This window comes from Aotus nancymaae, unplaced genomic scaffold, assembly GCF_030222135.1.
Source record: "Aotus nancymaae isolate 86718 unplaced genomic scaffold, 86718_ANA_hifiasm-v0.15.2.pri h1tg000067l, whole genome shotgun sequence".
Classification (NCBI taxonomy): domain Eukaryota; kingdom Metazoa; phylum Chordata; class Mammalia; order Primates; family Aotidae; genus Aotus; species Aotus nancymaae.
In genome coordinates this window covers 23,923,113-23,948,700 of record NW_026988482.1, presented here as the reverse complement: position 1 = coordinate 23,948,700, position 25,588 = coordinate 23,923,113, and the positions used below count along the sequence as shown (strand labels likewise).

The 25,588-nt window shown below is 45.9% G+C and overlaps 1 protein-coding gene and 1 pseudogene across 11 annotated transcripts in view; both read left to right on the top strand.

Moving 5' to 3' along the window:
* The window catches only part of QRICH1 (glutamine rich 1), a 63,435-nt gene that overhangs the window by 18,879 nt on the left and 18,968 nt on the right, over positions 1 to 25,588 (top strand). For all 11 annotated transcript variants that reach the window (XM_012467685.3, XM_012467687.3, XM_064367069.1 and 8 more), the window contains 3 exons: positions 14,819 to 15,850; positions 23,685 to 23,862; positions 24,349 to 24,503. In XM_012467685.3, coding sequence (XP_012323108.1) covers positions 14,819 to 15,850; positions 23,685 to 23,862; positions 24,349 to 24,503 — 1,365 coding nt within the window. The remainder of the gene's footprint in view (positions 1 to 14,818; positions 15,851 to 23,684; positions 23,863 to 24,348; positions 24,504 to 25,588) is intronic.
* On the top strand, positions 22,426 to 22,486 carry LOC135270913 (U6 spliceosomal RNA; annotated as a pseudogene).

Here is a 25,588-nt window from a genome sequence, read left to right as displayed (position 1 = left end):
CTCTCAACCTCAGGTGATTCCCCTGCCTCGGCCTCCCAAAGTGCTATCATTACAGGCTTGAGCCACCACGGCCAGTCGAAGTTTTCCTCTTTAGAGGTCTTTATGTGAGACAACAAGCTTCTCCAGTTGCAAATACAATTTTCTTGCTACTGTCTACTATGGTGGAATTTTGTTTTATTCTGGATACTTTTTACACTGATAGGACAGGAAAGGGACTGGAACATGTTGGAGACGCAGGAGTATGGAGAGGTGTGCCTGGTGAGACAAGGTTTTATTTTCCTTCATTTTTTGTTTTTCTTTTTTAGAGACAGGATCTCACTCTTGCCCAGGCTGGAGTGCAGTGTCATGATAATGGCTCACTGCAGCCTCTACCTTTTGGGTTCAGGTGAACCTCCTGCCTCAGCCTCCCAAGTAGTTAGGATTACAGGTGCGTGCCACCATGCTCAGCTAATTTTTTTATTTTTGGTAGAGATGGGGTCTCACCATATTGCTAAGGCTGGTGTTGAACTCTTGATCTCAAGCAATCCTCCTGGCTCAGCCTCTCAGAATGCTGGGATTATAGGCATGAGTCACTGTTACCAACTGACGTAGGTTTCACTGTAGCCCCTCAGAAATGCAGGTGAATATATTGGAAGGACATAGCCTCTGAAGCTTTAATACTGGGTTTAAATTTGAATTTAGCCACTTAATTTGTGGCATGAGCTTAATCTTTACCTCCAGTTTGTTCATCACTTGAATAGGGATAATATCATTTAATGAGGCCAAATAAGATAATAGAGAAGAAAGCATCTGGCATATGGAGAGATAATTATTTTTTATTTATTTTTTATTTATTTATTTTTTTTTAGGCAGGGTCTCATTTTGTCACCTAGGTTGGAGTGTAGTGGTGCAATCTCAGCTTACTGCAACCTCTGCCTCCTAGGCCCAAACCATCCTCCCATCTCAGCCTCCCAAGTAGATAGGACCACCACAGGCATACCACCGATGCCTGGCTAATTTTTTGTTTTTTGATAGAGATGGAATTTTACCATGTTGCCCAGGCTGAGATTTTCTTTTTCTTTTTTTTTTTTTTTCTTGAGGCAGAGTCTCGCTTTGTTACCAGGCTGGAGTGTAGTGTCGTGGTCCCAGCTCACTGCAACATCCACCTCCCAGGTTCAAGTGATTCTCCTGCCTCAGCCTCCAGAGTAGAAGGAATTACAGACGTTTGCCACCATGCCTGGCTAATTTTGTATTTTTAATAGAGATGGGGTTTCCCCATGTTGTTTAGGCTGGTCTCAAACTCCCAACCTCAGGCTGGTCTCAAACTCCCAACCTCAGGTGATGTGCCTGCCTCGGCCTCCCAAAGTGCTGGGATTACAGGCATGAGCCACTGTGCCTGGCCTGTTTTTGTACTTTTAGTAGAGATGGGGTTCCACCATGTTGGCCAGGCTGGTCTCAAACTGCTGACCTTAAGTGATCTGCCCACCTCAACCTCCCAAAGTGCTGGGATTATAGGCAAAAGCCACCATGACCAGCCTTGTTTTGTCTTTGTAAGGAAGAAAAAGCACAGGAAAGGTAAGAAGGCTGGCCCAGGTATGGTGGGTCAAACCTGTAATCTTAGCACTTTGGGACTTTGGGAGGCTAAGGTGAGTGGATTCCTTGAGCCTAGGAGTTTGATAGCAGCCTGGGCAACATAGCGAAACCCTGTCTGTATAAAAATTAACCAGGTGTGGTGGCTTGCTCCTGTGGTCCCAGCTAGTCAGGAAGCTGAAGTGGGAGGATCAGCTGAACCTGTGAGGTCATGGTTGCAGTGAGCTGTGATTGTGCCACTGCACTCCAGCCTTTTACATCAAGAGGACAGGAAAGGGACTGGAGTGAGACTCTGTGTAAAAAAAAAAAAAAAAGGAAAAAAGGCTGATTTTTCTGGCTCAAATTCTGTTATTTACAGTTTTGACCTCCTCTTTCTTTCCTTTTTCATTTTTTAAAATTAAAAAAAAAAATTTGTTTTCAGAGACAGAGTCTTGTTTTGTCACCCAGGCTGGAGTGCAGTGGCTCAATCTTGGCTCACTGCAACCTCTGCCTCCCAAGTTGAAGCGATTCTCCTGCCTTAGCCTCCCGAGTAGCTGGGATTACAGGTGCCTGCCACCACCCTAGGCTAAATTATGTATTTTTAGTAGAATTGGGGGTTTCACCATGTTGGCCAAGCTGGTCTTGAACTTCTGACCTCATGATCCATCTGCCTTGGCCTCCCAGTGTTGGGATTACAGGCATAAGCCACCTCATCTGGCCTTTTTAAAATTAATTAATTATTTTTGAGACAGGGTCTCACTCTGTTGCCTAGGATGGAGTGCAGTGGTACGAACACAGCTTACTTCAGCCTTGTCCTCCTGGATTCAAGCATCCTCCTGCCTCATCCCTCCAAATAACTGGGACTACAGGTGCATGGCACTATGCCTGGCTAATTTTTGTATTTTTTTTTTTTTTTTTGTAAAGAAAAAGTTTTCCTATGTTTCCTAAACTGATTTTGTTTTGTTTTCTATTTTTTTTTTTTGAGATAGAATCTCACTCTGTCTCCCAGGCCGGAGTTCAGTGGCATGATCTCGACTCACTGAAACCTCCTCCTTCTGGGTTCAAGCGATTCTCCCATGTTACCCTCCTGAGTAGCTAGGACTGTAGGTGTGTGCCACTACACCTGGCTAATTTTTATATAAATTTTTTAGTAGAGGTGGGGTTTCACCATGTTGGCCAGACTTGGCTTGAACTCCTGACCTCAAGCGATCCACCTGCCTCAGACTCCCAAAGTTCTGGGATTACAGGCATGAGCCATTACACCTGGCCCCAGGCTGGTCTTGAACTCCTGAGTTCAAGTGATCCACCCACCTCTACCTCCCAAAGTGTTTGGATTATAGGCACAAGCGACCACAGCTGGCCCTCCTTTCTCATAAAATTAAAGAGTTTAGGGATTTAAGTTTGGAGTGTTTTTTGAGACTTTATGTTTAAGATAAACTGATCGATGCTTGAACCCGGGAGACAGAGGCTGCAGTGAGTTGAGATCATGCCACTGCACTATAGTCTCGGTGACAGAGTGGACCCTGTCTCAAAAAAAAAAAAGCAAACAAACCACTGATCGAGATCAGTATTAACATGGCCTTTCTCCCTAAACTCTGTGTAAATTAAAGAAGAAACATAATAAGACATCCATGAGATAAATTCTCTATGATAGAATCAGAAGAATATCTGTTTTCCCTCAGTGACTAAAAAGACACTTTTAAAAAATAAAGAATTCTGGCCAGGCCAGGCGTGGTGGCTCACATCTATAATTCCAACTGTTAAGGAAGCTGAAGTGTGTAGATGATGTGAGCCCAGCAGATTAGACCAGGCTGGGAAACAAGGTGAAACCTTATCTCTACACAAAAATAAGTTGGGCATGGTGGTGTGTACTTGTAGTCCCAGCTACTCAGAAGGCTTAGGAACTCCTTGGGCCCAGGAGTTAAAAGTTGCAGTGAGCTGTGATCATACCACTGCACTCCATCCTGGGCAAAAGTGCAAGACCCTGTCCCTATAAAAAAACAGAAACAACAAAGCATTTCTAAGAGTGCTGGAAAAAGGCCAGGCGTGGTGGCTCAAGCCTGTAATCCCAGCACTTTGGGAGGCCGAGGCAGGGGGATCACGAGGTCAAGAGATCAAGACCATCCTGGTCAACATGGTGAAACCCTGTCTCTACTAATACAAATAATTAGCTGGGCATGGTGGTGCGTGCCTGTAATCCCAGCTACTCAGGAGGCTGAGGCAGGAGAATTGCCTGAACCCAGGAGGCGGAGGTTGCAGTGAGCCGAGATCGCGCCATTGCACTCCAGCCTGGGTAACGAGCGAAACTCCGTCTCAAAAAAAAAAAAAAAAAGAGTGCTGGAAAAAAAATGAATACCATTTAAAAACTACTAAATCTAAGAAATTGATAAAAGAATAAGTAGGCAGAATTAGGTGATGAGAGGCTAGGTGTGGTGGCTCACGCTTGTGATCATCTTGGGAGGCCGAGGCAGGTGGACTGTCTGGCCAACATGGTGAAACCCAGTCTACTAAAAATACAAAACTTAGCCGGGCGTGATGGCAGGCACCTGTAGTCTCAGCTACTCGGATGCTAAGGCAGGAAAATTACTTGAACCTGGGAAGCTGAGATTGCAGTGACCTGAGATCTGGCCATTGCACTTCGGACTGAGCAATGAGAGTGAAACTCTGTCTCCAAAAAAAAATGGAATTTGGTGACGAATACATATAGGAAAGAACTTTTGGGGAAGGTGGGGCAGTTCTTAAGAGTATCCTAAGCTGGCCAGGCTTGGTGGCTCACTCCTGTAATCCCAGCACTTTGGGAGGCCTAGGTGGGCGGATCACGAGGTCAAGAGATGGAAACTATCCTGGCCAACATAGTGAAACCCCATCTCTACTAAAAAAAAATACAAAAATTATCTGGGTGTGGGGGCATGCGCCTGTAGTTCCAGCTACTCAGGAGGCTGAGGCAGGAGAATTGCTTGAACCTGGGAGTCAGAGGTTGCAGTGAGCCAAGATCGTGCCACTCAAAAAAAAAGTACCCTAAGCCAAGAAGTAGAGGATATACAGAGTAGAAGTGCCCTGGGGTAGCTTTAGACCTAAAGGTTGGGAATTGACTAGAGACTTTAAAACACACACACACACACACATATGTATACTTTCAGCTAACATTAGCTTGATGAGCAAGTTAAAGATAGGTTAGTTAGATGATAATTGTTAGATAATCTTACTTTGAGTAAGAATCATAGGCTGGGTACAGTGGCTCATGCCTGTAATCTCAACATTTTGGGAGGTCGAGGCAGGAGGGTCCTTTGAGTTCAGAAGTTCAGTACCAGCCTGGGCAACATAGTGAGACCAGTCTCTACTAAAAATAAAATTAGCCAGGTGTAGTGGAGCACACCTGTAATCCTAGCTACTGAGGAGACCGAGTTGGAAGGATCACTTGAGCCCAAGAGTTTGAGGCAGCAGTGTGCCACGATGAGGCCACTGCACTTCATCCTGTGGTACGCAACAATACTTTGTCTCAAAAGTTCTTTTTGTGGTTCCCTTGCCCACACAGATATTAACTATTAATGTAAATTAAAAGTGTAATTGAAGGAAACTTCCTATTTTTCTTTAAGAAATAATTTTCTGGGCCGGGCGCGGTAGCTCATGCCTGTAATCCCAGCACTTTGGGAGGCCGAGACGGGTGGATCACGAGGTCAAGAGATCAAGACCATCCTGGTCAACATGGTGAAACCCCGTCTCTACTACAAATACAAAAATTAGCTGGGCATGGTGGCGCACGCCTGTAGTCCCAGCTACCCAGGAGGCTGAGGCAGGAGAATTGCCTGAACCCAGGAGGTGGAGGTTGCGGTGAGCCGAGATCGCGCCATTGCACTCCAGCCTGGGTAACGAGCGAAACTCCGTCTCAAAAAAAAAAAAAATTTTCTACTTGAGGCTTTTTTGCCTTACTCAAGTCGTTCTAAAAGTCTTAACACAAATTTCTGACTATTAGATGCTAATGAGACATGGTTTGTGGTATATGATATCTGCAAGAGTAGTTTTATTCCCCTACTGAAAATTTAAAACAATATTTTAGCCAGGCTTGGCCAGGTATAGTTGCTCACGCCTGTAATCCCAGCATTTTGAGAGGTCAAGATGAGTAGATTACTTGAGCTCAGGAGTTGGAGACCAGTCTGGGCAGCATGGCAAAATTCCTATCTCTACCAAAAATACAAAATATTAGCCAGGCATAATGGTGCATGCCTGTGTTCCCAGGAGGTGGAGGTTGCAGTGAGCCAAGATTGTGCCACTGCACGCTAGCCTGGGCAACAGAATGGAAACTCCATCTCAAAAAAAAAAAAGAAATTTTAGCCAAGCTTGGCTCTGTCATCCATGCTGGAGTGCAGTGGCATGATCATGGCACACTGCAGTCTGGACTTCCTGGGCTCAAGTGATCCTCCTGCCTCAGCCTCCTGAGTAACTAGAACTACAGCTACCATGCCCAACTTACTGTTTTTAAAATTTTTCTGAGACAGAGTCTTGCTCTGTCACCTAGGCTGGAGTGCAGTGGTGTGATCTGGGTTCCCTGCAACCTCAACGTCCCATGCTTAAGGGATCTTCCGACCTCAGCCTCCTGAGTAGCTGGGACTACATGCTACAGAGTGGAGTGGCACAATCATAGCTCAGTGCAGCCATGAACCTCTGGGTGCAAGTGATGCTGACCTGCCATTTCAGCCTCTGGAGTAGCTGGGACTACAGGCATGCACCACCACACCTGGCTAATGTTTTTACTTTTTGTGGAGACGGGATCTTGTTATGTTGCCCAGGCTGGCCTCAAATTCCTAGCCTCAAGTGATCCTACCTCCTGCCATAGCCTCCTAATTTGGAATTACAGGCGTGAGCCACAGCACTTGGCTCCCTATTTCATTTTAATTTCAAGTGAAATTTAATACTTATTTTTAGGAAAAAATGTTGATAGTTATATCTGAATGATACTTTTTTTTTTTCAGGTGGGGATGGAGTCTTGCTCTAGTGCAGTAGTGTGATCTTGGCTCACTGCAGCCTCAGACTCCCAGGTTCAAGTGATTCTTCCTCAGCCTCCCCAGTAGCTAGGATTACAGGCACACACCACCACGCTCAGCTAATTAATTAATTTATTTATTTGTTTGAGTCAGAATCTCACTCTGTCGCCCACACTGGAGTGCAATGGCATGATCTCGGCTCACCGCAACCTCCACCTCCCAGGTTCAAGCAATTCTCCTGCCTCAGCCTCCTAAGTAGCTGGCATTACAGGGCCCTGTCACCATGCCAGGCTAATTTTTGTATTTTTAGTAGAGGTGGAGTGTCACCATGTTGGCCAGGCTCGTCTCTTTGGCCAGGCTGGTCTTGACCTCCTAGTCTCATAATCTGCCCACCTCAGCCTCCCGAAGTGCTGGGATTACAGGCATGCACCACCACACCCCGCTAATTTTTTTTTTATTTTTAGTAGAGGCAGGGTTTCACCATGTTGGCCAGGGTGGTCTTGATCTCCTGACCTCATGATCCACCTGCCTCAGCCTCCCAAAGTGCTGAGATTACAGGCGTGTATCATCATGCCCGTCCCTTAATTTTAAATTCTTACTATTTTGGATATTAAATGATATCAGATTATTTGTACTTTTTTTTTTTCCATTTCTGGAGTGACAGACAGATGCTCCCATTTATGAGGTGAATTGGGAAGTTCTAACTCCCTAGTATTTCTGCTAACAATAGCCATTAGTCATGTTAGCCATTTAATTGTTTATTTGGGAAGCTTGAGCACTGATAAGTGATTTCTCTTTTTTTTTGAGACAGAGTCACAGAGTCTTTGTCGCCGAGAATGGAGTGCAGTGGTGCAGTCTCAGCTCACTGCAACCTCCGCCTTCCAAGTTCAGGCTATTCTCCTGCCTCAGTCTCCCAAGTCGCTGAGATTACACCTGAACGCTACTACATCTGGCTAATTTTTGTATTTTTAATAGAGACAGGGTTTCACCGCATTGGTCAGGCTGGTCTTGAACTCCCGACTTCAGGTGATCCACCCGGCTCAGCCTCCGAAAGTGTTGGGATTACAGACATGAGCCACCGAACCTGGGCTGATAAATGATTTATAAGAAAAATCAATAAATTGGCCAGGCATAGTGGCTGATGCCTGTAATCTCAGCACTTTGGGAGGCTGAGGTGGGTGGAGAACTTGAGACCAAGAGTTCGAGACTAGCCTGGCCAACGTGGGGAAAACTCATATGGACTAAAAATATGAAAATTAGCCAGGCATGGTGGCAGGGGCTGGTAATCCCAGCTACTCAGGAGGCTGAGGCAGGAGAATTGCTTGAACCCGTGAGGCGGAGGTTGCAGTGAGCCAAGATCGTGCCACTGCATTCCAGACTGGGCGACAGAGTCAGACTCTTGTCTCAAAAAAAAAAAAATGAAAAGAAAAATCAGTTAAGAAATACAGTAAAGCATGAAGCATATGAGCTCTGATTCAGTGATAGTAACCAGATTTTTGACATTTTGTTTTTAAGCCGTGTGATAGTTTAAAAACATACTGTGTGTTTAACATAATAGTAGTGGTTCTTTTTTTTTCTTCCTTTTTTTTTTTTTTCTGAGATGAGGTGTCACTCTGTCACCTATGCTGGAGTACAGTGCCACGATCTTGCCTTGCTGCAAACTCTGCCTCTTGAGTTCAAGCAGTTCTCTCACCTCAGCCTCCCAAAGTGAGGACAAGTCACTGGATCACAGTTGTGCACAACCACAACCAGCTGTTTTTTTGTTTTTTGTATTCTTGGTAGAGATGGGGTTTCGCCATGTTGCCCAGGCTAGTCTCGAACTCCTGAGCTCAAGCAGTCTGCCAGCTTTAGCCTCCCAAAGTGTTGAGGTTACAGGAATGAGCTACCATTCCTGACCAACAGTGATTCTCAAATAGGCTCCAAGCACCTTTTAGGGTTCCTCCAGGTCAAAGTTGTTTCTATTACAGTGCCAATATATTTGCCTTTTTCACTTTCATTCTCTCCTGACCATGCACTGGAGTTTTGCAGAGGCCATGTGTGATGTATGATAGCACAACAGATTGAGTGCAGGAGCAGATAGGAGAATCCAGCTGCCTTATATTAAGTCAGCCATTAAAGAGGTTTGCAAAAATGGGCCGGTCATGGTGTCTCATGCCTGTAATCCTAGCAGTTTGGGAGGCCAAGGTGGGTGGATCACTTGAGGTCAGGGGTTTGAGACCAGCCTGGCCAACATGGCGGAACCTCGTCTCTAATAAAGATATAAAAATTAGCCATGCGCCAGGCGCGGTGGCTCACGCCTGTAATCCCAGCGTTTGGGAGGCCGAGGCGGGCGGATCACGAGGTCAAGAGATCGAAATCATCCTGGCCAACAGGGTGAAACCCTGTCTCTACTAAAAATACAAAAAAATAGCCGGGCATGGTGGCACGTGCCTGTGGTCCCAGCTACTTGGGAGGCTGAGATGGATGAATTGCTTGAACCCAGGAGACGGAGGTTGCAGTGAGTCGAGATTGCGCCACTGCACTCCAGCCTGGTGATAGAGCAAGACTCTGTCTCAAAAAAAAAAAAAAAAAACTTAGCCATGCGTGGTGGCATGCACCTGTAATCTCAGCTACTTGGGAGGCTGAGTTAGGACAATCTCTTGAACTCAGGAGGCACAACTTGCAGTGAGCCTAGTGAGCCAAGATCTTGCCGCTGTACTCCAGCCTGGGCAACAGAGTGAGACTCCATCTCCATTTAAAAAAAAAAAAAAAAAGGTTTGCAAAAATGTAAAACAATGTAATTCTTAATATAATTTTTTTATTTTGGCAAATAGTTATTTTTCTTAAGAATATGTTATGGGACTCCATGTTTGGGTCCCGTTCCATGAACACTCCCTTTGTGGAAGCCTGTCTTCCCCTCCTAAACTTCATCTCTCTCTATTCCCTTCCGTTCAGTGTGGAAGCAGTCTTTCCTCTCCTGGATTCCATCTTTTCTTTCTCTCACTCAGTGTGAGAATTAGCTGTTTCTTTCTCTCTCCTTCTCCTGTTTCTCTCTCTCTCTCTAAATTAAAAAAATATATATATATGTTACACATTTATGTTAACATGTAATGGCTTTATGTGGGTTTTTTGTTTTGTTTTTTTCAGAACGAGTCTTGCTCTGTCACCCAGGCTGGAGTGCTCTGTTGCCTAGGCTGGAGTGAGTGGCATGATCTCGGGTCACTGCAACCTTTGCCTCCCAGATTCAAGTGATTCTCCTGTTAGCCTCCCGATTAGCTGGGATTACAGGCATGCATCACTATGCCTGGCTAATTTTTGTATTTTTAGTAGGCAGGGTTTCACCATGTTGGCCAGACTGGTCTTGAACTCCTGACCTCATACGATCCTGCTTGCCTTGGTCTCCCAAAGTGCTGGGATTACAGGTGTGAGCCACCATGCTTGGCTTTATGTGATTTTTTTTTTTTTTTTTTTTTTTTGAGACATAGTCTCACTCTGTTGCCCAGGCTGGAGTGCAGTGGTGTGATCTCGGCTCACTGTAGCCTCCGTCTCTTGATAGTCCACGGGTTCAAGTGATTCTCCTGCCTCAGCCTCCCAAATAGCTGGGATTATAGGGGCCCGCCACCACACCCAGCTCTTTTTTTTTTTAATTTTAGTAGAGACAGGATTTCACCATGTTGGCCAGGATGGTCTCAATCTCCTGACCTTGTGATCCACCCGCCTTGACCTCCTAAAGTGCTGGAATTACAGGTGTGAGCCACCGTGCCCAGCCTTTTTTTTTTTTTTTTTGAGATGGAGTGTTGTTTTGTCACCCAGGCTGGAGTGCAGTGGCATGATCTCAGCTCAGTGCAGCCTTCACCTCCTGGGTTCAAGTGATTCTCCTGCCTCAGGCTCCTGAGTATCTGGGATTACAGGCACACGCCACCACGCCTGGTTAATATTTGAGTTTTTAGTAGAGACAGGGTTTTACCGTGTTTGCCAGTCTGGTCTTGAACTGCTGACCTTGTGATCTGCTGGCCTCGGCCTCCCAGAGTGTTGAGATTACAGGCATCAGCCACTGCACCCGGCCAGCTACACCAATTTAACATGCCCACCAGCAGTTTCAGGTTGTCCATATCTTCATCAATAGTTGTTATTGTCTGTCTTTTTTAGTTAGAGCCTTTTAGGTATAAAATGGCTTTGATTTGAATTTCCTTCATGACTAGTGATAATGAGCAACTTTTTATGTGCTTTTTGGCCATTTACATATATTCTTTCTTTTGGGAGATGGAGTTTCACTCTTGTTGCCCAGGCTGTAGTGCAGTGGCGCGATCTCGGCTCACTGCAACCCCTACCTCCTGGGTTTAAGCAGTTCTTCTGTCTCGGCCTCTCAAGTAGCTGAGATTACAGGCGCCTGCCATCACCATGCCCAGCTAATTTTGTTATTTTTAGTAGAGACGGGATTTCACCATGTTGGTAAGGCTGGTCTCAAACTCCTTACCTCAGGTGATCTGCCCACCTTCACCTCCCACAGAACTGGGATTACAGGTGTGAGCCACCATGTCTGGCCCTATTTGCATATATTCTTTGAAGAAATGTTTATTCACATCCTTTCCTACTTTTTTTTGTGTGTGATACAAGGAAGAGATCTACCTTCACTTTTTTGCATATGGATATGCAGTTGTTTTAGTATCATCTTTGGTTATCTTTTGTCATGTGTTTGCTGTTATTAGATAGAAAAAGATCCTCATTCTTATTTTCTGGCGCCTTTTTTTTTTTTAAGTGACAAGGTCTCTGTCACCCAGGCTGGAATACAGTCAGGTAATCATACCTCACTGCAATCTCCACCTCCTGGGCTCAAGTGATTCTCTGACCTCAGCTTTTTGAGTAGCTGGGACCACAGATGCATGCCACCACGCCAACTAACTTTTGTATTTTTGTGGAGATGGGGTTTCCCCATGTTGCCCAGGCTCGTGTCAATTTCCTGGGCTCAAGCAATCCGTCTGCCTTGACCTTCCAAAATGCTGGGATTACAGGCATGAACCACTGTGCCTGACCTCGTTTTCTACCTTTTTAATTCCTACCTGTGGTTAAGGTAATTTATATATGTGTCTGATGGTAAACTCTTGTTTTTAAAAAATTGCATACTATGTATTGCATCTTTTCATGCTGTTTTGCTCACATAACAATAACAATAACATAACAGTAATAAGGCAGTAACTTCATCATTATCAGAAATGTGTCATCCAGGTTATGGTAATACCGCTCAGATTAAATTACTGGGATTCTGTTTATTTAAATGCCTTTCCCATTAAAACAAACATATGTTAAGTAAGCACTCTGAAGCAGTGGTCTCCAACCTTTTTTTGGCACCAGGGACTTGTTTTGTGGAAGACAATTTTTCCATAGATGTCAATGGGGGGTGATTTGGGATGAAACTGTTCGACCTCAGATCATCAGGCATTAGATTCTTTTTTGTTGTTGTTTTTAAGACATAAGCTTGCTCTGTCATCCAGGCTGTGATGCAGTGGCACTATTTTTGCTCACTGTAACCTCTGCCTTCTGGGTTTAAGCTATTCTCCTGCCTCAGCCACCCAAGTAACTGGGATTATAGACACCCACCACCAGGCCCAGCTAATTTTTTGTAGTTTTAGTAGAGATGGGGTTTCATCATGTTGGCTAGGCTGGTCTTGAACTCCTCAGCCTCTCAAAGTGCAGGGATTACAGGCATGAGCCACCGCGCCTGGCCAGGCATTAGATTCTAATAAGGAGCATGCAGCCTACTTCCCTCACATGTGCAGTTCACAATAGGGTTTATGCTCCTACAAGAATCTAATGCCACTGATGCTCTGACAGGAGGCAGAGCTCTGGTGGTAATGTTCGATTGCCACATACCTCTGTGCTGTGCGGTTCCAACCACGGACCAGTACCAGTTCTTGGGCTCGGGACTGCAGGGGCTGGGTGTGGTGGCTCATGCCTGTAATCCTAGCACTTTCGGAGGCAAAGGCTGGCAGATCACCTGAGGTCAGGAGTTTGAGACCAGGCTGGCCAACATGGTGAAACCATCTCTACTAAAAATACAAAAATTAGCTGGGTGTCGTGGTAGGCACCTGTAACCCCAACTACTTCAACCCAGGAGGCAGACATTGCAGTGAGCCGAGACTGGACCATATCACTCTAGCCTGGGCAACAAGAGTGAAACTCGGTCTCAAAAAAGTTTTTAAAAAATAGCTGGGTGTGGTGGTTCACGCCTGTAATCCCAGCACTTTGGGAGGCCAAGGTGGGTAGATCATGAGGTCAAGAGATCGAGACCATCCTGGCCAACATGATAAAACCCATCTCTACTAAAAATACAGAAATTAGCTGGTTGAGGTGGTGGGCACCTGTAATCCCAGCTACTTGGGAGGCTGAGGCAGAATTGCTTGAACCTGGGAGGCAGAGGTTGTAGTGAGCCAAGATCTTGCCACTGCACTCCAGCCTGGCGACAGAGCAAGACTCCATCTCAAAAAAAAAGCTGGGTGTGACGGTGCACCTGTAGTCCTATACAGGCTGAGGTGGGAGGACCACTTGAGTTTGAAGTTAGAATATGCTATTATCTTACCACAGTGCTCTAGCCTGGGCAACAGAGCAAGACCCTATCTTTAGAAAAAAGAGACCGTGTGCAGTGGCTCACGCCTGTAATCCCAACACTTTGAGAGGCCAAGGTGGGTGGATCATCTCAGTCAGGAGTTCCAAGACCAGCCTGGCTAAATGACAAAACCCCGTCTCTACTGAAAATACAAAAATTAGCTGGGCGTGGTGGTGGATTCCTGTAATCCTAGTTACTCGAGATGCTGAGGCAGGAGAATCGCTTGGACCTGGGAGATGGAGGTTGCAGTGAGCCGAGATCGCGTCATCGCACTCCAGCCTGGGCGACAAGAGTGAAACTCTGTTTCAAAAAACAATAAAAAACAAAAGACTGGCTGTGGTGGTTTACGCCTGTAATCCCAGCACTTTTGGGAGGCCAAGGCGGGTGGATCATTTGAAGTCAAGAGTTCAGGATAAGCCTGGTCAACGTGGCAAAACCCCGTCTCCACTAAAAATACAAAAATTAGCTGGGTGTGGTGGCATGTCTGTAATCCCATATATTCGGGAGGCTGACCTTTCAAGAATTGCTTGAACCTGGGAGGCGGAGGTTGTAGTGAGCTGAGATCATGCCACTGTGTTCCAGCCTGGGTGACAGAGTGAGGGATCATCTCATAAAAAAAAAAAAAGTTTTGATATTTCCTTGTTGGACCCCAGTATGTCTGTAATCCCAGCTACTTGGGAGGCTGAGGCAGGAGAATCACTTGAGAACCCAGGAGGCAGAGGTTGCAGTGAGCTGAAATCGCGCGACTGCATTCCAGCCTGCGCAACAGAGCAAGAGTCCATCTCAAAAAAAATAAAGAGGCCAGGCGCAGTGGTTCATGCTTGTAATCCCAGCACTTTGCGAGGCCCAGGCAGACAGATCACAAAGTCGGGAGTTTGAGACCAGCCTGTCCAACATAGTGAAACCCTGTTTCTACTAAAAACAAAAAAAAATAGCCAGGTGTGGTGGCATGAGTCTGCAGTCCCAGTTACTTGAGAGGCTGAGGTGGGAGAATCGCTTGAACCTAGGAGGCAGTGGTTGTCTTGCTCTGTTGCCCAGGCTGGAGTGCAATGGCGTGATCTCTGCTCACTGCAACCTCTGCTTCCCTGAATCAAGCAATTCTGCCTCAGCCTCCTGAGTAGCTGGTATTACAGACATACTGCCTAGCTAACTTTTTTGTATTTTCAGTAGAGACAGGATTTTACCATGTTGGTCAGGCTGGTCTTGAACTCCTGACCTTGTGATCCAACCACCTTGGCCTCCCAAAGTGCTGGGATTACAGGCATGAGCCACCACACCCAGCCCGTATTTTCTTACTAGACCCCAGCACGTCTGTAATCCCAGGTATACGGGAGGCTGAGGCAGGAGAATCGCTAGAACTCGGGAGGTGGAGGTTGCAGTGAGCTGAGATCACGCCACTGCCTTCCAGCCTGGGCAACAGAGCAAGTCTGTCTCAAAAAAGCAACAAAAGTTTTTATATTTCCTTTTTAGACCTCAGTTAATTATTGTGCTTTCTCTCTGTGGTGTATATATGTCAGTATGATTGTAATGTGATGCTGGATAATTCTGCATTTAGTTTTGCATATTGTGGCCTCCTCAGAAGCCTCGAGTATGCCAGTGTTTTCTCACATTGTGCAGGGCCGTTGTGTGAGACCTCTTTCTTTCCTTGGGTGCTGGACTTTGAGTGATGCCTGGTTCACTTACTGATTAATCTTGTTGCTTACAGGTCCAGGTGCAGGTACAGCAGTCTCCGCAACAGGTCTCGGCTCAGCAGCTCTCCCCACAACTCACCGTTCATCAGCCTACTGAGCAACCCATCCAGGTCCAGGTGCAGATCCAAGGCCAGGCACCACAGTCAGCAGCCCCCTCCATTCAGACCCCGTCTCTGCAGAGTCCCAGTCCCTCGCAGCTGCAAGCAGCTCAGATCCAGGTGCAGCACGTGCAAGCGGCCCAGCAGATCCAGGCTGCAGAAATCCCGGAGGAGCACATCCCACATCAGCAAATCCAGGCTCAACTGGTGGCTGGCCAGTCTCTTGCTGGTGGTCAGCAGATCCAAATCCAGACCGTGGGTGCCCTTTCCCCACCACCATCCCAGCAGGGCTCACCCCGGGAAGGGGAGCGGCGGGTTGGCACAGCCAGTGTCCTCCAGCCAGTGAAGAAGCGCAAAGTGGACATGCCCATCACTGTGTCCTACGCCATCTCAGGGCAGCCGGTGGCCACCGTGCTGGCCATTCCACAGGGCCAGCAGCAGAGTTATGTGTCTTTGAGGCCAGACTTGCTGACAGTAGACAGTGCCCACCTGTACAGTGCCACTGGGACCATTACTAGCCCTACAGGAGAAACCTGGACCATCCCTGTTTATTCTGCCCAGCCCCGGGGGGACCCTCAGCAGCAGAGCATTACCCACATTGCCATTCCCCAGGAAGCCTACAACGCAGTTCATGTCAGTGGCTCACCCACGGCCCTGGCAGCTGTAAAGCTGGAGGATGACAAGGAGAAGATGGTGGGCACCACATCTGTAGTAAAAAACTCCCATGAAGAGGTAGTGCAGACCCTTGCAAACTCTCTCTTTCCAGCACAGTTCATGAATGGCAACATCCACATTCCAGTGGCTGTGCAGGCTGTGGCAGGCACGTACCAGAATACGGCTCAAACTGTCCATATATGGGACCCCCAACAGCAGCCGCAGCAGCAAACTCCCCAGGAACAGACGCCACCACCACAGCAACAGCAGCAGCAGCTCCAAGTTACTTGTTCAGTAAGTGAAGACTTACCAGGAGGACAGGGAGTCTGTTCCCTCAGGGCCCAGTGCAGCACAGAGCTTGCCTGGTAACCTCTGGCTTATTTACTGCTATTAGTTTTACAGTGATACAGTATTTAGTATTCGGGAGAAGAGGGGGAGAAACAGCACATGAGGCTATGCAACAGGAAAAAGGTTTATCCAGGTACCTGGAGGTAAATGAGATGGCCAGGAATTGCTTTGGAGTTTTGGAGAGGTTTTGGGTTTAGGTATTATGGACACTTCTTTGTAATTTTTTCTCAGGAAGAGTAAAGTTACAGGTATAGATGAATGGGATACCCGAAGTGTGTCCCAGGAGCTGCTTCCTTGTATCATAAGTAAATGGTTCTAGCAAAACACTTGCAGTTTATCCCATAGATTACAAACTCATCATTGGAGAAGCTGTGAGATTGTTTATTCTGTTTTTCATCTTTGGGCACACAGTGTGGCTGAATTAGAAAATCTGAAATACCTCTTAATGAGCCTGCTAAAAGTGATCACCGTTGGGAGTCTTGAATATGCCACCTATGTGGTAGGACCTCCCAAGAGTGTTACTGTGTTACTTGAAAACGGGCCAGGCACGGTGGCTCACACATGTAATCTAGCACTTTGGGAGGCTGAGGCAGGCAAATCACCTGAGGTCAGGAGTTTGAGACCATCTTGGTCAACATGGTCAAACCCCGTCTCTTCTAAAAATAAAAATTAGCTGGGTGTGGTGGCATGCGCCTGTAATCCCAGCTGCTCGGGAGGCTGAAGCAGGAGAATTGCTTGAACCTGGGAGGCAGAAGTTGTGATGAGCTGAGGTTGAGGTGAGTCAAGATCGCACCATTGCACTCCAACCTGGGGTAACAGAGCAAGATTCTGTCTCAAAACAAACAAAAACTATTAGTGCTGGGTTCTGTGGCAGTTGCCTATAATCCCAGCAGTTTGAGAGGCTAAGGTGGGAGGATTGCTTTAGCCCAGGAGTTTGAGACCAGCCTGGGCAATATAGGGAGACCCTATCTCTACAAAAAAAATTAAAAAATATACTCTAGTGTGGTGGCGTACACCTGTGGTCCCAGCTTAGATGGGAAGATTGCTTGAGCCTGAGAGGTTGAGGCTGCTATGATCATACCACTGCATTTCAGCCTGGAGGAAAGAGTGAGACCTTGTCTAAAAAAAACGGTTGGTGAAATATCTGGTCCCATTAGAGTGGGATATAGGGCCTCTGGTCTTACAGGACTGATGAAGGTGGTGTGCCTCAGTGGGCAAAGGCTCCTGGGAATGCATGTGTGGGAGCTGGCACAAACAAGTTAGATAAGGGACTACACTTAGAAACACGGGCTCTAAGTGATTAAGCAAAGGTTGACCAGGTGATTTCTTAAAGGCAACATTTTATTATCCTAGGTGATATTGTTAAGGACCTGCTAAATATCTAGCTGTTGGGCCTAGAAATAGAGCAAGACAAGAGTTTTTGCTTCATACAGCTAAGAGTCTTGTGAAAGTCAGAACTTACGATTTCTATTCCTTTAAATTATTTATAAGGCAGAATACTTATGACATACAACGACAAACTGGGAATTTAGAAACTCTAGGTTAAAAAGGAAACAGCAGTGTCTTTGTGGACAAAATGGGGTTTGAACTGTAGTTAATTTATTTTTGAGACAAGAGTGTTGCTTTGTTTCCCAGGTGGGAGTGTGATAGTGATCATAATTCACTGTAGCCTCAAACTCCTGGGCTGATAAAATCCTCCCACCTCAACCTCCCAAGTAGCTGGGACTATAGGCATACACTACCACACTTGGGGTGTGTGTGTGTGTGTGTGTGTGTGTAGTGTATATATATATCTATATTTGTAGAGACAGAGTCTCACTATGTTGCCCAGGCTGGTCTTGATCTCCTGGCCTCATGTGATCCTCCTGCCTTGGCCTTTCAGAGTGCTGGGATTACAGACATGAGCCACTGCACCCTGCGTTGAACTGGTGAACTGTAGTTTATAGTTTAGATAAATAAAAGAATGGACCAGCATAATTATGAAACCAAGGATAGACAGAAGGGACATGACATGGCCTAAGGCAACGTGAGAAGGGAACTGTGGGAATGGAGTTAGTATGAGGGGGGGTTGGGAATGAGATTGTTGTCTTCCCAAATTAGAGTTGAGTTTGAGCTAATCTGTGGTAGGAAGTCTGGAATTACCTAGATTTATGGTAGTAGGAGGAATCAAGTAACTGTGTGTAGAATTGACTCCGTATAGGAGAAACCAGCCAGTAGATTTGTAATGGGTCTCTATGCTCAGCTTTTGTTCAAAGAAATGGAGCCCATTAGGCCTCCCCTAGCTCTTCTGGGCCTGATTGTCCAATTGCAAGTCAGGGCCTCATTTGGTACTTAATGGTCTCTGTTTATAATTTACATGTCTGGGTCCTCTAACAGAAGATCCTTTCTGGACTTCATTTTAGTAGGCCAGTGTTCTTCATAGGCTGTATCTGATTTGGGAAAGTCTTACAGTGATTAACATGAAGTATTATTACCAGAAATGGAAACATTGGGGAGGATCTCAATTTTCCATCCCAAGGGAAAGATGAGTTTGTCTATATATAGCAAAAACATCCCTCTGCCTTCCTATGCAGACTCTATGCTAGGATCTAGGGAAAAGAGATGAATAAGACAGTCCACCCTTGGACCACTTTATGGTCACATGGGGAAGACAGTCAAGTTGAACCCTAAGGGGAGATGGAGACAAAATATTGTGTTCCTTCATCTGTCACAGGTTGGAGAGGACCATACCTTTTATAAAAGCTCTCATAGGTCCTATCTTTAAACCAGATTTACGGTGAAATCTCACTTCCTCACACCCACCTCCATCTATTGCCCCATTTCTTTGTTCTACTTTATTCCGAGAACTCTCAAAAAGCATTATCTACACAAACTGGGCTCCATGTGCTATAAAATTTTCCTTCCCTCTTTTTTTTTTTTTTTTTTTTTTAAGATGGCGTCCTGCTCTGTCACCCAGGCTGGAGTGCAGTGGTGCAGTCTTGGCTCACTGCATCCTCCACCTCCCAGGTTCAAGCAATTCTCCTGTGTTAGCCTCCGTAGTAGCTGAGACTACAGATGCACATCACCATGGCTGGCTCATTTTTGTATTTTTTTTTAGTAGAGATAGGGTTTCATCATATTGATCAGGCTGGTCTCAAACTCCTGACCACAGGTAATTCACCCACGTCAGCCTCCCAAAGTGCTGGGATCACAAGCATGAGCCATCGTGCCTGGCCAAATTTTCCTTTCACCTCATGACTAAATCTGTTCTTGTCAAGGTCAGCAGTGACCGCCCCCCCATAGCCAGTTTAGACCAGCAGGTATGTTTTTAACCTACAGCAGCACACAACACAGCAGCCTGTTATTGACACTCTTTTCTTTAGACTTCCATGTTATTACACATTCCTGATTTTTCTCCTACCAATCTGATTCTACTTTCTTCCCAGGAGCCTTACTGGTGCCTTCTCCTCCTCTCTTTGAATCATACATGTTCATGTTCCTCAGGGTTCAGTACTTGGCTCTCTTCTCCCTAAGGGATTTCTTTCCATTGCCATGGTTTTCAGCATCCTCTAGATGATTCTTGCTGCTGCTGAAGATGATAATCACTGATACTATCTGCCAGTACTGTTCTTGTTTAACATATTCTTCTAATTTTCACATTCACCTTATGAAGTATGTACTAATACCTCCATTTTACAGTTGAAGAAACTCAGAGATTAAGTGAGAAGGCCACAGCCACACTTAAAAAGTGACAGAATGGCTGGCTGCAGTGGCTTATGCCTGTGGTCCCAGGACTTTGGGAGGCCGAGGCAGGCAGCTCACAAGGTCAGGAGTTCAAGACCACACTGGCCATTATGGTGAAACCCTATCTCTACTAAGAAATACAAAAATTAGCTGGGCATGGTGGCTTATGCCTGTAATCCCCAGCTGCTTGGGAGGCTGAGGTACGAGAATTGCTTCAACTGGGACCCGGGAGGTGGAGGTTGCAGTGAGCCGAGATCGTGCCACTGCACTCCAGCCTGGGCTACAGAGCAAGACTCCATCTCAAAAAAAAAAAAAAAGGGAAAGTGACAGAATTGGCTGGGCACAGTGGCTTCATGCCTGTAATTCCAGCGCTTTGGAAGGCTGAGGCGGGTGGATCACGAGGTCAGGAGCTTAAGACCAGCCTGATCAACATGGTGAAACCCTGTCTCTGCTAAAAATAAAAAAATTAGCTGGTTGTGGTGGTGCATGCCTGTAATCCCTGGTACTTGTGAGGCTGAGGCAAGAGAATCGCTTGAATCAGAGAGGCGGAGGTTGCAGAGAGCTGAGATCATGCCACTAACTACACTCCAGCCTTGGCGACAGAGCAGACTGTCTGAAAAAAAAAGAAAATGGTAGAATTGAGATTCAACCCTGGATGGGCCAGCCCTGGAGCAAGTGTCTTAATCCCTGTGTAGCATTGACACATAAGTTCAAGTCTCTGGGCCATGCCTTCCTCTGTTTGGAACCTTTTCCGTATATTCACCTGTCTACTTAGCAATAAATCCTACTTGGATTTATTGATAATACCTCAGATCTTCATTGGCATCACTTCTAAAACTGTCAGAAACTTCCGTGTCTCAGAAAATGGTGCTGCTCTCCACCCAGTTGTTCAAACCAGAAACCCAGGAATCATCTTTGTGTCTGCTTTCCCTTACTCCTCACAGCCAGTTCATCAACAAGCCATGTTGCTTGTACAGAATATCTTACATCATCTCCACTGCCATGATTCGAGACTAGGCCACCAGTACTTATTTCCATTCTTGTTCTTCAATTTATTCTTCATAGAACAATGAGAATAATCATACAATGTAAGATTATGTCACTTCCTAGCTTAAAACTCGCCAAGGGCTCCCATTATATGTAGGAACAAACGTACATCACATGAATCCAGGAGGCATAGGTTGCAGTGAGCTGAGATCGTGCCACTGCACTACAGCCTGGGCGACAATGCGAGACTCCATCTCAAAAAAAGAAAAAGTAGAAGAAAGGGCAAGAATATCTGGGCCTGGCTATAGTCTTGGCTTTGAGCAAGACAATAATTGGTGACAAACTTTTTTTTTTGAGATGGAGTTTTGCTTTTGTTGCCCAGGCTGGAGTGCAGTGACGTGATCTTGGCTCACCACAACCTCTGACTCTTGGGTTCAAGCGATTCTCCGAGTAACCGGTATTACAGAAATGCGCTACCACACCCAGCTTTTTTTTATTTTCCGTAGAGACAGGGTTTCTCCGTGTTGGTCAGGCTGGTCTCGAACTCCTGATCTCAGGTGATCCACTTGCCTTGGCCTCCCAAAGTGTTGTGATTACAGGTGTGAGCCACTGTATCCTGCCAACAAACTTTAATAAAACAGAATGGGGGAAAGATGTATTGCTCCCTGAGCTAAGAAAGTACTTATTGATTGGGTAAAGGGAGGCTTGAGCCTATGGGTGGCGGGGAAGAGGGAATGTGTGCATGGCGCACTGAGAGGCTTCTGGGGCTATTGGGTCCTCTGGCCCTGAGCTCAGCTGTCTTCCTGGCCTGTGCTAGATGTCTTTGAGGGGCATAATGGTTGGCAGTTAATGGAACTATTTCAAAGAAATGGTTTTTGTGTGTGTGTGAATGTGTGTGCGTGTGTGTGATCCTTAGATTAGCCAGTGCAAGCAAATTGAATCAGCTCTTTGCCCTAGAATACATCTCAGTATTCTGGGCCTAATGCAAACCTTTGCACACGTTTGTTGAGTTAGCAAGTGAGAGAAACTAGGGTTTTGGGTGATTTGAATTGATTTCTTGATTTTTATAACCTTTGAAAATCCACGCACATTCTGTTTTGTCTTTTTGGTTGTTTTTTTTTTTGAGACAGAGTCTGGCTCTGATGCCCAGGCTGGAGTGCAGTGGCACCATCTCGGCTCACTGCAACCTCTGCCTCCCAGGTTCTGATTCTCCTGCCTCAGCTTCCTGAGTAGCTGAAATTACAGGCACGTAGCACCATACACAGCTAATTTTTATATTTTGATAGAAATGGAGTTTCACCATGTTGGCCAGGCTAGTCATGGAACTCCTGACCTGAAGTGATCTGCCTGCCTTGGCCTCCCAAAGTCACTGCACCTAGCCCAAGCACATTCTTTGAACATGTGGTAACTCAGTTCTTGCCCTTCAAAATCAGAGTCCACACTTAAAAAATGGAAAATCTTGGAATGTTAATATTGGGAAGGTATAAAAATCTCTTCAGAATGTGTCTAGGCATGGTGGCTGACACCTGTAATCTCAGCATTTTGGGAGGTGGAGGCAGATGGATCACTTGAGGTCGGGAGTTTGAGACCAGCCTGGCCAACATGGTGAAACCCCGTTTCTACTAAAAATGCAAAAATTATTGTATTGTATACAACACAAAAATACAATGACCTTGGCTCACCACAACCTCCGCCTCACAGGTTCAAGGCATTCTCCTGCCTCAGCCTCCCAAGTAGCTGAGATTATAGGTGTCTGCCACCGTGGTCTCCAGCCTGGGCAACAGAGGAAGACTGCACAAAAAAAGAATTTTGAGATCAGCATGGCCCCTGCGCAAGGATGACATGCAAATTCATGAAGCGTTCCATATTTAAAAAAAAAAAAAAAAAGAATTTTGAAAAGTAGGAAATATTGCCAGGCACGGTGGCTCATGCCTGTAATCCCAGCACTTTGGGAGGCGGAGACGGACAGATCACCTGAGGTCAGGAGTTGAGACCAGCCTGGCCAACATGGTGAAACCCTGTCTCTACTAAAAATACAAAAAAAAAAAAAAAAAACTTAGCCGGGCATGGTGGCAGGCACTTGTAATCCCAGCTACTGGGGAGGCTGAAGGAGGAGAATTCCTTGAACCCAGGAGGCAGAGGTTGCAGTGAGCCAAGAGTGAAATTCCATCTCAGAAAAAAAAATTACTACTCTGGACGTTTGATACTCAAAATGTAGTCTGGTGTCACTTGGGACTTTGTTAGAAATGCAGTCTCAGTTCCCACCCTTTTCAATCAGAATATGCATTTTGATAAAATCCCCAAGTAATTTGTTTTCACATTAAAGACTGTCGGAGCAGTGCTTTGAGCCAGTAGTTCTCAGTGGTGACCAAACTTTTTTACTCAACAAGTTGTTTTTTTCCTCCCTCCCCTGAAACGGAGTCTTGCTCTGTCACCAGGCTGGAGTGCAGTGGTGTGATCTTACTCAAGGAGTTTTTAAACAATTGATACTTTGGCTCCCCCTTAGAGAGATTCTGGGGTAAGTCTGGCTATTAGGGTTTTTAAATAAAAGATTTGACCAGGCATGGTGGCTCACACCTATAATCCCAGCACTTTGGGAGGCCAAGGTGGGTGGATCACCTGAGGTCAGGAGTTCAAGACCAGCCTGACCAACATGACAAAATCCCATCCCGACTGAAATTACAAAATTAGCTGAGCATGGTGGTGCATGCCTGTAATTCCAGCTACTCAGGAGGCTGAGGCAGGAGAATCTCTTGAATCCAGGAGGTGGAGGTTACAGTGAGCTGAGATTGAGCCATTGCACTCCAGCCTGGACAAAAGTGAAACTCTGTCTCAAAAAAAAAGATTTAACAGTGCAGCTGAGAAACACTGCACTAGCCCAGTTGCAGTGCTGCTTTTGCTATCCCCGAGTTAAGAAGTAGAACTCCAAAGCTTCTTAAAAGTAGGAAAGCAATGAATAGAGAGATATTTTCTTAAATAAATAAGCTATACATAACATTTTTCTGGCAATTTTCCAGAAAGAGCTAATACAAAACAATACTGACACATTTTCATGGTTTCTCTCCCATAGGCTCAGACTGTCCAGGTTGCTGAAGTTGAACCACAATCACAGCCACAGCCTTCCCCAGAACTTCTGCTTCCAAATTCTTTGAAACCAGAAGAAGGGCTTGAAGTATGGAAAAACTGGGCCCAGACCAAGAATGCTGAACTAGAGAAAGATGCTCAGAACAGATTGGCACCCATTGGGAGTGAGTGTTTGGGAAGAAGAGTGGGCTCTGTCTAAAATACAACAGGAGGACAAAATGGCAGAAAAGTGGTATCCCCTGTCTTGGAGACAAGAGAGCAAAATCTGAAATAGCATGTTGAATTCAAACCTAGCAACAAGCAGTACTGACCTTGTGTACATAATAAGCAGGATGTGTGGGGTTTGCCCAAAACCAGGTATTTTTAGACATAATGGGTTTCTGGATGAGCAAATGGCTTCCGGAACGAAATGGGAACCAAGGAGTATGCAGTCAGGGCCCTTCTTTCTTGGTGTTAGGCTCATATACTCATGTTATAGGCCTGTTCTGGCATTACAGACGTAAGACATTACAGTAGATACAAGTGACCATTTCTAGCCCAGCACCCTGATGGGCAGTATCTGTTCTGGGCTTTTCAGATATGGACCCACAGGACCTTCATTCGTCCTGGGTTGCCAGGACCTCCATTCATCTTTGGGGCTTCTGTTGCAGGGCGCCAACTGCTGCGATTCCAGGAAGATCTCATCTCCTCTGCTGTGGCAGAGTTGAATTATGGGCTCTGTCTAATGACACGGGAAGCTCGAAATGGAGAAGGTGAACCCTATGACCCAGATGTTCTCTACTACATTTTCCTGTGTATTCAAAAGGTAGGAAACAGATCTTCACGAGAACATGTTTGATCTGGGTTCTTGTTGGGATATTTGCTAGTTTAGTTAGTAAAATGACAAGTAAGAAGTTAAGGTACTCTTTCTCTTTCAGGTATATAATGAGTTTTAAAATACACAGTTTTTTAAGTCTTCTTTTTTTTTTGAGACAGAGTCTTGCCCTGTCACTCAGACTGGAGTGCTGTGGCACCGTCTCGGCTCACTGCAACCTCTGCCTCCCGGGTTCGAGTGATTCCCAGTAGTAGCTGGGGTTATAGGCACCTGTCAACATGCCCAGCTAATTTTTTATTTTTAGTAGAGAGATTTTTCAATATGTTGCCTCAGCCTCTGCAGTAGTAGCTGGTGTTATAGGCACCTGCCAACATACCCAGCTAATTTTTGTATTGTTAGTAGCGATTTTTCAATTTATTGGCCAGGCTGATCTCAAAACTCCTGACATTATGATCCACCCACCTGGCCTCCCAAAGTGTTGGGATTATAGGCGTGAGCCACCGCAGATGGCCTTTTTTAAGTTTTAAAAACCTACATGTTCACTTTAGAAAATTAGAGCCGGTGCTGGGCACTGGTGGCTCACACCTGTTACCCCAGTGCTTTGGGAGGCCAAAGCAGGTGGGTCTCTTGAGGTCAGGAGGAGTTGAAGATGACCAGCCTGGCCATCATGGTGAAACCCCATCTACTAAAAGTACAAAAATTTGCCAGGTGTGGTGGTGCCCACCTGTAATCCCTGCTACCTGGGAAGCTAAGGCACAAGAATTGCTCGAACCTGGGAGGTAGAGGTTGCAGTGAGCTGAGATCATGCCATTGCACTCCAGCATGGATGACAGAGCAAGACTCTTTCTGAAAAATTTGGAAAAAAAAAGCCGGGTAAGATGTAATCCCAGCACTTTGGGAGGCTCAGGCAGGAGGATCACTTGAGCCCCAGGAGTTTGAGACCAGCCTAGGCATCATGGTGAAATCCTATCTCTACAAAAAATTAGCCGGGCTTGATAGTGCTCGCCTGTAGTCCTAGCTACTTGGGAGGCTGAGGTGGGAGGATTGCTTGAGCCCCAGAAGTTGGGGCTGTGTAG